Source organism: Halichoeres trimaculatus, unplaced genomic scaffold (assembly GCF_033239565.1).
Source record: "Halichoeres trimaculatus isolate MK-OKI-2021-1 unplaced genomic scaffold, fHalTri1.1 fHalTri1_scaffold_12, whole genome shotgun sequence".
In the NCBI taxonomy this organism is placed as follows: domain Eukaryota; kingdom Metazoa; phylum Chordata; class Actinopteri; order Labriformes; family Labridae; genus Halichoeres; species Halichoeres trimaculatus.
The window spans coordinates 5,123,035-5,136,982 of record NW_027437190.1 but is presented as its reverse complement, the minus strand read 5'-3'; the positions used below and the strand labels follow the sequence as shown (position 1 = coordinate 5,136,982).

Genomic DNA, 13,948 nt, shown 5'->3' with positions numbered 1-13,948 from the left:
GAAAGTTCAATTAATCGTGATTTTGATTGTTGCCATAATTGCTCAGCCCTTACTCATTCCTTTTCAAATATGTCCACTCAACGTACAAAAAGCTGGTGTTCAAGTGTTGAACTGTATATTGATGTGGGGTCATGGTTAGACGCACAAATAGCCAGCTTTATGGTTTGGCAGATTGAGAAATGGTCAAGGACTCTTCTTAAGATGCATTTGGTGTCTTAAATTTATCTTTGAGGGGCATAAAAATGACTGACAACTCCTTAAATCTGTTTTAAAAATGAGCAAGACCCAAATAATAAAACCCTTCTATCTGTCCTTGTGCCTGAGTCATCTGCCCCCTCATCTCAGAGTTTGTTCATCACCACAGTGTCTGCCAATCAGCAGGATAAATCCACTGCTGTTCACTCTGGTGTTACATTATGTCATGAAGCAGCTCATTCTGCTTCAAAGGACCGAGTCTTCATCTGGTCTTCTGTAGTGGATATTTTCATGCCACGAATCGGCAAAGCTGGAGAGACACTTACTTAAGATCCTCTAACACCACGCTCAAATACCTGTGAGCCAATAAGAGAGCCAGTGTCACAGCAGCTGTGAACTCAGCCCTGACTGTGATTTCACATCGTTCAGATCCTGACTGAAGGGGGCAGAGGTTTTGACCTTTATTAGCTCTGTGTACGGCAGCGTAGGGAGAGGATCATGTGTAAATGTGTGTGTGTGTGTGGACATGTTGTTGCCTACATTTAGATGGTTGCAGTATATGTGTCCTTGTGTCTGTGGGTGGTCTGGGTCTGTCATCGACTTGGTGAGCTGTGTGCCAGTGTAAGTGTGACAGTTCCCACCTCATTATGGGCTGAGTCTGTCACATACATCACTGGTAGGCCTGTTGCTCTGTCCTACTTAGTCAGTGAGTGTTCACGCCTCCAGGTTTCTCCTCCTCTGTGGGACACAGTTTATAACAGCAGGCTCTGCTAAGCTAAATTAATCTATGAAAGAAATACTGTTTCATATGAATCACATGTAGGTCAGCTTCGTGTTTCATGAACGGCAGATGTTTTGGTACAAAGTCTCATTAGAAACAGGGTTTCCTGCTTCAGGGTGGGTGGCCCCAGGAGGAATAACCTGCTGCACATCGGGCTCCTTTGTTTTAACCTCTTCTATTTATTTGGTAATCTATGTTTTTTGTATGAATCCATGAAGAGAAATCACCACATTGGTAGCAGACAGTGGTGATCTGAATAAACAGAATAAATGTTGAGTGTAATTGACTCTCCATCGGGGATTTTGTTTCTCACTGTAACCGTTGTGTGTTTGGATATCTGGTCTCAAAGTTTGTTTTGACTTCAGCTACCCTAAAGGAACCACAGCGGCCATACAGTGACTGGGAACATGTTTTAACCCTGTTATTTTAGAGAAATCATTTTCATGTGCACACAAAGCCAGCCCCAAAACATTTCACTGTCTTGTCTTTCTCTATGGAAACCACAGTGCTCCTCGTGTTTACAATCCACTCTCTGCTCAAACCGCCTTTTACCACACAGTCCCGTCGCCCTCCGCTTTGTCCCTTCAGCTCAATCCATCCTCATCCCGACCCATCATCAGAAACACACACACACACACACTTCAAGCCACAAGCGTAAATACACCTTAACACACACAAATACCTTCAGAGCACACACTCCCACAGGCCTCCTCTGGGACAGATCCAGTCTTGAATGTTCGCTGGTCAACAGCTCGTCTTTCCTTCCTGTAATTACACATAGTTGTGGGCTCTAATGGATAAGGTAGAGAGTAGAGCCGGGGCTCGTGACACAGGAGACAACCCGAACCAGAGCAGTTACGTCCTGCCCTCTACAGAGCTGCCGCCACCTTAGAAAGCCTCTTCCAGTCCCCCCTGAGGAGCTCCTCTGTATGAAAAGCTTCCTGTCAACACCTTGTTCCTCTCTTTCTCAGCCTGGGTCCATAAGCAACAGACCCAGTTCCTTTTTTAGCACAATGAGCCCTCCTTATAAACTCCTACCCGGGGCTGAGGGGACTGGCCTTCGCCAAGTGCCGCTAGATGCTCACCAGAAAATGAAACAGCTTTTTCCCTCTTCATTTCAAAGCCATGTCTGACCTGTATCCGAGTCTGGAGCGCCCAATAGGATTGTTTCATGTTGTTATGTTTTTCTATGATTGTTGTGGATCAGTGTTTAAAAGACATTTCTACGAGTGTGGGAGGAATATGTTAAACAAAAGCAGATTCAACTGTCTTGGAGGTTTCAGGCTCAAAGCAGATAGTTGATGAAGTTTGGTTCATTTATAGAACATCGGGAAAAACCTGCTGTCCTCAAGCTTTTCTGATCGAAACAAAAACAAGAGTTATCTTTGAAAGGTTTCTGATGGTTATATAGTAATGAAAGATGCCTTAATAAGCAGATTTGCCTCAAATGGTTCAATACCATGTGCTGTCAGTTTCATTTCAACCAACGAACAGGCCAAACACCACAGGAAGAAAGTGAAACCAGCTTTTCAAAAAGACCTGCAAAGTTAAAGAGCATACTGCAGGTTGAAGACAAAAGTTAAAGTAATCTAAAGGAAAATAACTCAAAAATAATATTTTGACAGAAATTCTGTCGTTCGAAGGTGACGTCACAGTCGGGAGTCCATCTGCTTCTGCCTCTGTTTGACATTAACAAACATGGATCAGACTGTCACTCCTGTCAATGAATAGGAAGAAAATCTGCATTCTTATCCATATGATGATCCTCAGGGTTATAATGATGAGCCTGTTAGGAAAAATGGAGACCTGGAACAGGGCAGGATTAGGAGGAATAACGGCTGTAGGAGAGCAGTGGAGTTGTGGTGTGAGGAGAACCAGAGGTGAACGAAGCAGGTGTCCCCATGAGTTAGCGCTGTTAGCTAGTGATATGTAGCCTAATGCTGTGTTCACATCAACATATTTAAAGTTTGAAATCAGATACACCAACTTCAAAAATAAGTAGTCCGTGTAAGAGCTGATCAAAATCAACACGCTCTGAGCTGTCATGATAAAGCCCATAGAGAGACAGAGAGATCTATCAGAGGTCTATCCACTGATCCAGAGTCAGAAAACTAAGACTTAGCTTCGGTGATCAGCTCACGTTTCTGTCCGATTGAATCTCAGGGTCAATCTCTGACAATCCTTGCTCACAGCTGCCACCATGAGCCAGGCTGCTGCTGTCAATGAACCTGCAGTTGTCTGTATTGACAGGACAGCACCTGCCTCAGTCTCACCTGGGCCTGGCTCTGGTATCCTGCACTCCATCAAATCACCAGGCATATAATCTCTGTGTCGTGTACCACAGAGCAGGAGACAAAAGTAGGTGGAGGACACAAATGCAGATTAAACATAAAGATTTATCAATAAACTCAAAGTCCCAAAACCTCCAAATTCATACCGAAAACCAAAAAGCCTGAGGAAGCACAAGGACACAAAGGGTGACAGCAGACAATGAGCTGAAAAAGGAACTCAAGAAACACAGAGACTGTATAGAGAGGGGAGCATTCAAATTCAGGTGTGGAACAAGACACAGGTGAAACACACGAGGGGCATTCAAACAGGAGGGAAACAGAAGGAGAACTAAACCAACACAGGGACCAAAGACAGAGACAAGATGAATCCAAAACACAGAAACACCAAGAATAAACATAAAAGACCAACACATGACAAGAACCAAACCAGGACCATAAAGAACAAGAGCTACAGACAAAAACAGGAAACACAGAAAACACAAGATAAGAATCACAAAGAAGAACCAAATAACTTAGGATACAGAAGAAAATCCAAACTCCCTGTAATACGTAAAACACAAACCCAAAACAAACCTTCACACTCTGCCAAAAACAGGCACCAGGTCTTGTGTCTCTTCACTTGAATAAAACAAACCTAAACTCTATTTTTCTTCTTATTGGGGGAAAAGTGGATTTGATGTCCAGTCAAGCTGGTATTTCTGCATCCAGCAGAAACGCAACACCTGACAATTTTAATGAATGATCAATTGAAGTAAAACACTGAAAGGAACACAATAAAAAGGATTTAATACACTCATTCTCACTCACTACCAACTATTATGCACATTGGATCAGAGCTGGGTCAGAAAACACAAGTCCCCCTTCCTGTGTTATATGACGCTATGTTGAAAATATAGATTGTTTTAAACAGTTGTTCTAAAAGCAGACACTTCTTCACCTAAATGTGTGCATTTGGTGTTTTATAACACAAAACCAATGGTTGTCTTTCTCTAAAGCACCCATCAGACAATGTTAATTTACAAACTCATTAATGTGTAATTTGGTCTTAAAGCATATTGTCCATGAAGACATGTCTCTGTCTGCTCTGACTTTCTGTACCTGCTCTATTTTTCAGAGAGGATGAAGACGCTTCTCACTGCGCTGTCCCCATCTCCACAAACCTCATCAAACAGATAATGAACAAAACGGGAAACGAGGATAACCTCAACCACATCCTGGCTGATTTCTACGGTCTGAAGACCTCCAATGAGCCGCCATGGCCTTATGACGTCAAGGACTTTGAAAGGTACTCTACGTTTTTATTCACTCAGGCAAGTTTCAAAGAGTGAAACAAATGTTTGTGAAGGAAATGGTTTTCATCCTTTCTCGCTCTCACTAACATGACAGAGCCTGTCTTTACTTAAAGCTTGGTGGCAGATCTGCACCAGCCACACATCATGAGTGTGAAGTTATTATATCTCATGATTCCTTTGTAATAAGTCAACATGTATAATTCTTCTTCATCCGTATTACAGCCCTACTGGGGCAAGCATTAAATCTAGCTGTTTGGATTTTATAACATGACTTTCATTGGTTGTTTTGTTCCTAATCGTGGAGCTCCAACTGCATTCCTCTTCAAAGCACAAAATTGTGCAAGAGAGTCCTTTAATGAGGGAGGCTTCTCTTTATTGCTCTCCCTTTGTTCACATAATAAAACAGTCAATGGTGAAAACAATTCAGAGCCATGCGTTAGTCATGAGCTGAGGATCCTGCAGCTCTCCCCACGGACCTGAGGTTGAGGCTGTCACTTTGTCCCAAAGTCTCTCACACAGCGCACTGAGCCTTCCAGTCTTCAATCTGAGGATCTATACATGTATGTGTGCAACATGTGTGAGACTTATGCATGTGTTCACATGTGCGGTAGAGCAGCACACACACATCTGTCCAAAGATTTCACTCTGGGAATCATCTTCTGTCACAAAATAATCACATCTTGATAGCCGCAGTAAAGACGCAGCCCCAGGATCTCAGACAGGCTCAGAGTTGTAAAGAGTCCCCGAGGATCTGCTGGACATGTGAGCCACATGTCTGCCTCTGGTTGCTGGGGGATCTCTGCTCCCTTTCCATGCACAAACACACACCGACACACAGAGATTGTTGCTCAGCACATGTGTACACACCATCATAACAATGTGTTACAAACACACATTACCATACACATCACTCACCTTTAGATGTCACTCACACACACACACATACTGTGTCTCACTGAGAGGCTGCTTGTTATTTGGTGTCAGGTTTCTCCATCAGTCAGGCCTCTCCACTGTCTGTGAGAAGGAAAATCCAGGACCCATCAGGGAGATTGGCATTACATCTGAAACAGCGTAAAAATGAGTCTTTGCACTGTGCTGTGGCACAAACAGAGCAGCTGGACTTTAAGATGTTACCTTCCTCTTTGTCTGTCGGGTTAGAAATGCCTGAAAGGTCTAAGAAAAGCTGCTGAGTACATTTCTTTCAGTGGCGTTTCTGTGACCTCCTAAACTGATGAGCTCTGCACTCTGTACCATCTGTTCCAGGTCAATGCCCTGTTGAACCACACACATGAAAACACCAGTGAATAGAAACTTAAACTATTACCCGTGGGTTTGTTTTTTTGGTGTGTAACACATCTGAAGTGTCCTCCAGGTTGAGAGAAATGGCAGCAGCAGTGACGTGCGTAGAGGGACTGAGTCGTCTTTGAAGTCTTTGAATTTCAGCGTGAACTGTTTGTTGGGATCTCTTGAGTCACTCGGCACTTTTTGGTGCTCATAAGATAATGATTAGCATGAACTGGCTGCTGTGTCAGTAGATGGGTGGAAAAATGGTTGAGTTTCTTTTTGTCTTTCGTTCCAAGCTGTCTCAGTGACGGCTCTCTGATCACATTCATAACCACTGTTTAAGTTTCTTTGATGAAACTAGTGACCTAAAGTTTCTCTTCCCAGCTCTTCTGCTGTTGCTAGACGTGGACAGGCTCAAAATGAAAATATTCTTTTTGTTTTTAGCTTTCTGAATTATGATAATAATCAAAACTATGATTTTGGCCCCATTTTTTATCAATATAATGCCAACAGAAGCTAACAGTTTTAGCCTCACCTTACGGTCTGTGGTGTTAACAAGCAGAGGCTAAACACTCTGAGCCCTGTTCCCCCAGATTGATATGAGGTGACCTGATCAGTTACCATCCATTGACTCTCAGAGCTGAAAATTGAAATATTAAAAGTTGTTGTGCTGTGGTGGTAGGTTCTCTCTTTTGGCAGAGCAGGCAATCCATGCCATCCTTGCAGTGGTCACTAGGGGTGCACCGATCACAATGTTATGGCTCATTACCAATCCATAAAAAGCCTGACCTGCCAAATTGGGCATATACCTCCAATCTTATTCTGTTGAAAATCATTGAACAATACCTGTGAAACAATAAAATCTTTGTTCTAACTTTAACAACCAATAAAGTGTCCTGAGTTTTAGGTCTCAGAGTGAAAAGCAACAATGGCCAGCTGTCAGACCTTCCTGGAGGTTTATAAGATCAGTTTCATATGGAAGGATGGGCTGATCACCCATCGCCAATCACCCAAAATTAAGGAAATCGGCACCGATCAATCAGCTGGCCAATCAATTGGTGCATGTCTAGTGGTCACAGCTTTCAGTCTAAGCATGACTGTGTCCTGAGTCGTATCATAACAGAGGCAAAAGAGTCCCAAAACTTTTCTTAAGAAAAAAATTTGATGTTCCTTCATATAGTACACACACTGAATATTAACCCCATAATGTTACTACCTAATCCGTAATTCCCGAATACCTGATTCTTTTTCTCTTTTTGATTAATAAATGTGTCAAAAATATCTCATGTGAATTTGTTCACCCTTTTTAAGGACTGATTCAAGTTTCTATGTATTTCAAGAATTTGCCTTTTTTAAGTTTTAGATGCTTTAAAATGTGTGAAATGCAAAAAAAACATAAGTTTTCTCTTTATAGAAACAGTAAATGTTCAGGTCCAAATGTTTTGAGACGACAAAAATAAAATTTAAACTAAAATGCCACAACACAAGCAGTTTTGTGTGCGTGGACCTTTTAATTTCACTGTTATTGTTTGATGAAGTGCAGTAATGGCTTTTGTTTTTCTCATGAATGATAGTCCTGAAGCAGTTTGTGTTCAGCTGGAGGCAGAGTCCAGGCTGTGTCTGGGGAGGGCTCTCAGTGGGCATTTCTAGGAATAAGTGTACAACACTACAGAAGAAAATTAAAATGAATATATAAGACAGTCAAGGAAAAACAGAAAATAATACATCAGTTTGAGACAATGCCAGTAAGAAAAATAAATGCAAAAGGTATTGAAAGTAATTAGTTTGATGAATATCTAGTGTAAACAAACTGATGGTGATGGGCCCCCTGTTTCCTTTTGTATCTCCAGCTGCTCTTCCTCCTCTACAAATCTAGCAGGCTCTCCTCTTCCTCACCTCGACATTTTTTCCTGACTTTGCACAGTACCACTAATACAGTTTATACAACAGCTACCATCTGACTACACAAACAGATGATCTGGTTTTAAAGGGTTAAACTGTATATGTATTGTTTATGTATTATCGTCTCATTCCTATTCTCAGATTTATGCAATACTGTGTTTGTTTCCTTCAAACTTTATTAAGGGCTTATTTATCTATTTCATATTGTTCTACTGGTTAATTGCGGTTGTAACACCACAGTTTCCCAGTTTGGGATCAATAAAGTAATTCTATTCTACTCTATTCTGTTCTCTATAGGTCAGCACTGGAGACCCTGGCCCAATGGGAGAGCCCCATGCAGGTCAAGCTGTCATGTTGGAAGTCCTGCCTGAACACTCTGCTGATAGAGCTGCTGCCATGGTGCCTGCTGGCTAACCACTCCCAATGGGACCTGTGGCTCTTTGAGGGGGAGACCATCGTACTACAAATACCAGCTGGAAAAGTCATCGTCCCGCCAAACTTTAAGGTGAAGTGCATCATATGTTTCCATCAAAAAAACATCAGATTTTTACAGCAGTCCACCAACTCATTCCAACTTCAATTTAGGCACAAACTCAAAGAAACGGGAATTGAACCTTGACAGTAAAATTTCCTCATGTAGACTCACCTCCATATCTCCATATCTTTAGACCGGTTTTAGCAGGTCGCCCAGGGATACGTCAAACATACAGTATCAAACAGTTAGTGCTGATATGGCCCGAAAAGTTTGGGGAATGTACTCGTGTTCTCCCTTTAAAGCCAACAGTCGTGAATGTTATGAACTCATCAGCTTCAGAACTGTTAAAATCTGTGGAGGAGATGTGGACACTGTGTGGAGCAGCTTTGTTTACAAAATGCAATCACATTTTATTTGCACACTTTTACTGATCTGATCATTCTCCTCTTACTAATTATCCCCTCTCTCTCCACCATGAAGGAAGCCTTCCAGATCGGAATCTACTGGGCCCACACCAACACTGTGCACAAGTCCACAGCTCTGAAGCTGGTCCACGACATGACTTCTCCTCGATGGAAGGAAGGGTTAGATTCAGAGGTCATCACTCTGGATGAGGAGGGATACGTTGAGGCTGACATCACATTAGGAACCTCTCCTGGCAAACAAATGGTGAGGAAATCAAGTCAAACTTTAAACTCTGTAAAATGTTGGGGCGCAGAGCACACAGCATTTTTTGGCTTGGTTCTTGTCATGTGTTGGTATTTTATGTTTATTATTAGTGTTTCTTTTTTTGGATTTATCTAGTCTCTTTCTTAACTTTCCCTCTGTTGGTTTAGTTCTCCTGTTTTTCAATTTTCACTCTTCAAACTTTCATCATGTTCAGGGGAAATGTGTGTTTCCTATTTTCCTGTTCTTTTGGTTAAACATGGTTTCATTTCAGCAAACAGATCAAAACATAGTAACTCTAAAAATGTTATTTATATAGCTTATATCAGTTTATTAGGGCCTTATTCCCAATTAACTTGATAGTAATGGCTGAGTACAACATGTGATTTTGTTTAAACACATTTGAATGTATATCTAATATCTGTATTAGCGTCACTATCCCTTTCTCTTAGTGCCTGTTGGGAGAGTTTTAAAGTCTCTGTTTTTCCTCTCATAGCTGTGTCAGTTCTGTGTATCGTCTGTGGTGAGACATGGTATCCAGATTCTGCAGATAGAGGACAAAACCATCCTGGTCAACAATACTCCATACCTGATTCAGTGCAGGTCTCTGATGACTGACCATGCTTTGGGAACTGATGACCAGGTAAGATACATAAATCCCTTTTTGATGTGTGTATGTGTGTGTTCCTGTTTATGAATATTTCTTCTTTGACTCAATGAAATTTTCAAGGTTTTCAGGGTTTTTTCAGAAAACATGAAAACTGGACCATACTCAGGTTGAATGTGGATAACCAGTTCCTATTAGGAATTGATTAGAAATGGTTTATTCCATCAATACCATCAGCTTTAATGCTTGAGGAATACTTTGTTGATTCTTTACATTACAGCCTTACATCAGTTATTCTGCCCCAGCTATGTTAGCTTAGCAGATAATAACAGTTTCCCAAGAAAAGTGATTCAGGATTTCCTGCTTGAAGTTTTACTGAAGAACTGAACACACAGACAAATGTAAATTACTGTCTCACACCAGATTCATTTTCAGTTCATTCAACATGTTGAACATCTCCTAATGGACCAAAAAACAATACAGAAAACACAGTGCTACCTTGATGCTAATGTATATTGGAAATTGCATTGGTATGCTAGCAGTTAGCATGCATTAGAATTAAAACAGAATTTCAACTTCCATCACAGAAACATATTTTAGTTACTCTCTGTAGATACTGAAAACTTTAAATGTCAAATACTGACAGGAAAATGTTTTCAAACAGGAAGATAGAAGAAAAGTTACTGCAGGCTCATTGCTGACATCAGCGTAACTATTGCTCTATCAATTGCTATAACCATTTCGATACACTAGATGGCCTACTTCAGTCAAGAAAATATAACAAAATACATCAACAACACGTGACATGCAAATTTGAATTATTTTTATCTGTTTACATCCAGAGATATCCAGATCCAGTGACCAATTACATATTTATTTATTCATAAACTCAATTTAATGTTGTTGACCCAGAAAAACCATAAAGCTACTTTTTGTATGGTGAAAATTCACAGGAGGAATTGATAAGGGAATCAATAAAGCATCAAATCGATAATCAGAAATAATAGGAGCAGTGGTGTCAATAAAATCTTACCAAAACCCATTCCTAAAATAAAAATGTCTGCCAATAATATGCTATAAGAAAAAAAATGACTAATTAATCTGGCTTTTTCAATTTGCCATGGTTCAGTTTTCCTTTTGTTATGATTCCTTACCCGTGGTCATGACACCAATAGGGATTAAGGGATTAATATCATGGGAAATATTTCAGTGGCATGGTTGTTTTTTTTTCCCCTCCTTGAAGCAGCTGCCATCTTAACCCTTTCAGGCTCAAATTAAGTTTTAGTAACAGAAAAAAAAACATATATTTGGGGAAAAATATCATTGGGGTAGTTATATACAATTCTAATCCGTAATTGAAATAAAGCTACCCCTAGGGAAAAACCCAGAGGAGATCAAATCTACTAATTGGCGTGTACTGTATTTATATATATTCAGGTTTCACAAGTTTTGGTTTCACATTAATGGAGGTTTTTAGTAAAACTTACATGTAATTGATGCCTTGAAAATCTGTTTCGGTGAAACCAAGGAGGCAGCCATGTTGGAAGTGACACAGCTCTGCCAATTGGTGGGATAGTGGGAAACTGATTTTTGCTAATGCACAACTAAGTTCTACAGTGGTACTTCTGAGAAAAAAAGGCTCATAAAATGTGGATGTGGAGTAATTAGGAAGCTAGCAATTAGCTGTTGCCAATCTGCAACGTCTGCCTTGAGAGGGTTAACTAGCTTGTACAACTGTCTAAGTCACACTATCTTCTTACTTCGGCAAAATAAAACAGCCTGAGCCAAACTCTTGACATAAGCCATGAAACCAAAGTTGTAGAATCACATGACCTCTCAATCTAAGGATGGAGACCATTTTTACCAGAGGTGGGCAGCATTACAAGGAGCTGATTTAGGCCAAAAAAAAAAAATCGAGTTTGTTGAGAAATGACTTAGGCAGTTATTTTAAGAAGGCGAGGATATATGAAATGCTAAAACACTGGATGATTTTACTTGTGTTTTTCCATGATCCACTTTGAGCTAAAAGCCTGAGCATGTAAAAATTTTCAGGCTGCACAACTTACTTTTCTTATGGAACATCTTCCCAGTTTAAAGTTCCCACCCTTTAGAAGTTTTAGTTCACTGTTAAACTTTTAGAAAATCCTGGCCTGTTGCTTTTTCCTCGATGCTACATGGTAACCACGAGGTCTCTGTGGGGCAAACAGTACAAGTGTACAGCTCTGCATCTGACGGAGTTTCTGAAGCTTCACACAAACAGTGCATGCACATTACTCAAACACACACACTGACACACACACACACACACACACACACACACACACACACACACACATATGCATTGTTCCGTTTCCCATCAGATCATGTTGCACCCCGTCCCCTCTTTGTCTCAACATGTGGCGAGGGCACTTCATAAGGACATTAGACAAACACCCAGAATTGGATGCAGGTTTTCCTTCTCGCTTTCATCTGCTACTCGTCCCCAAAGAGAGCAACAATGTAATGATGTCATTTAATAAGCCTTCAGATCCTCTTAAAGGAGGATGGCAGAGCTTTCCAGTTGACTCTAATTGACTGAAAAAGCTTTAAAAAAAAGAGCTTAAAAGAAAACAAACAGTGGGTGATGGGCTCGACAATAACACAAACCACAAACAAGACTTGGAATGCCTTTATAGTTTGTCTATTCATCATGCTCAGTGCCTAATCCCTGCAGTCCTCAACGACTCTCTGCGTACTGGCTGTTAAAGCCAAGCAGCGGGACTTCTCTGCTACCAATTTAGCTCTAAGCTCAGTGGGAGAAAGAAGGGAGTACAATAACATTGTGGTTTTACTATAGATCCTTTGTGCAAATCACTCAAGTCTTCTTTGCCTTTTCTTATTCTTTTCTTATTTGTTTATTCTCCTCTCCTCTTCTTTCCTCCTCTTCATTAAGTATCCATCGTGTCTTTCTCCTCAGGCCTGTGAGATACCAGAAACAGCCGTGTTCAGCATCGCTCCCTCTGAATCCTCATCCCCAGCCAAGCCTTGCTCTGTGCCATACTGGGACCTTCTCCAAACCAGTGTCCCGGGGAAGGTTGATTTCCCTCTGCCCCTCAGGCACATGCTCTTCAGCTTGTTTCCCAGGCCCGATGTTGGAGTTGGATCTTCAGCGTGGAGCCTCCCCGCTCCGATTCGAGCAGACTTCCTGAGGCAGAGTTTGTCTGTTCCTGGGGAACCAAACTCTGGGGGTGGCCCGAGCAGCAGGTGGGTGGTTTGCTGGCTGTGACAGTCCATTTGGAGCAGGGCACCGCGCCCCAGCTGGCAGAGGGTACAAAGCCTGGAGATACTGTTGCTGCTCACAGCTTGTTAAACTCTGCCGATGAGGCAGAAAGAGAAATGCTCTCAGCGTTTCCACTGACAGTCTTCCTGCTTTTATTCTGCAATCAGCTCCTCCACCATATCTCATGTATCTGTTCTTTCATTCTTGAACTGTTCAAACTTTTTCAATCTGTAATCACTAAAACACAGAATTCACAGGGTGTGCAGCACCAAGGCGAGCATACTGCTACATCCTCTAGTCTAGTGTTTGATTGGCTGCCTCAGTGCGTATAAGTGTAATCGTGTAGTCAAACACGCACAAACATTCGTAAATAGAAACATCAGCGCTGCTCACACATGTTGTTTTAGCATCAACACCTGGCTCCAATTAGAAATCTGCCTTTGGGTGTCCCTCAGAAATTTGCGAACAGACACAGTGATGAGACCGTTGACATGTCAGAGGGTGTGTGAGCTCTGCTCTGTGTGGTTAGAGGGGCTGGGATGGGAGCTGTCTCTGGACATGTAATTCATAGACTTGTTCTGTTTCATTCCTTCCTGACTGCCAGTGGCAGTAAACAAAGTGAATGTGTCTTCTCGCACTCCGTGCAGGTCGAGATCTAATGTAAACAAAGTCACGTGAGTGACATGTAGGCTACCTGACCACACCTCTATAAATACCACATGGTAGCCTACTTCCGGTCTCTTTGATCTTCTCGCTGTTAACCTGGTGTGTACCACGGGTTAATCGCTCCATAAGGTCCGTAGTCCGGTTCTTAATTCTGCAGGTCCAGGAAAGGTAAGAACGATTTGTGTTTTCTTTTTGGGTGCCTGATAGTCTGCCTGTGACTTCTCGTCGGAGCGCAAATTATTGTCCTCCAAGGCGGGGGCTATCAAGCAACCCTTCCTTTCCTGCCGGGAGGATTTTAGCTGCACCGTGCTTAACAGCTAGCGGTGGCGGCTAATTCCTTTGATACTGCACGACAGGGCGAGAGATAAATCTTTCGCCTGGTGTGTGTTGTAAGGTAGTATTATTGTTGTGGCTGGATTTTTTGATCGCGTGCTGAGGCTCTTCGTCACAGCTCGCGCTTGGATTACCTGGCCGCGTATAAGTTTACGGTAAGTACCGGACGTTCTGGTCGCGTCTCGTGGCTAACAGTC

General features: G+C 41.8%; 1 protein-coding gene across 3 annotated transcripts in view; it reads left to right on the top strand.

Annotated features, from left to right (window-relative positions):
• The window catches only part of vps13b (vacuolar protein sorting 13 homolog B), a 411,975-nt gene that overhangs the window by 370,581 nt on the left and 27,446 nt on the right, over positions 1-13,948 (top strand). For all 3 annotated transcript variants that reach the window (XM_074682783.1, XM_074682782.1, XM_074682784.1), the window contains 5 exons: positions 4,382-4,552; positions 8,043-8,250; positions 8,701-8,889; positions 9,383-9,529; positions 12,450-12,736. In XM_074682783.1, the coding sequence (XP_074538884.1) occupies positions 4,382-4,552; positions 8,043-8,250; positions 8,701-8,889; positions 9,383-9,529; positions 12,450-12,736 (1,002 nt within the window). The remainder of the gene's footprint in view (positions 1-4,381; positions 4,553-8,042; positions 8,251-8,700; positions 8,890-9,382; positions 9,530-12,449; positions 12,737-13,948) is intronic.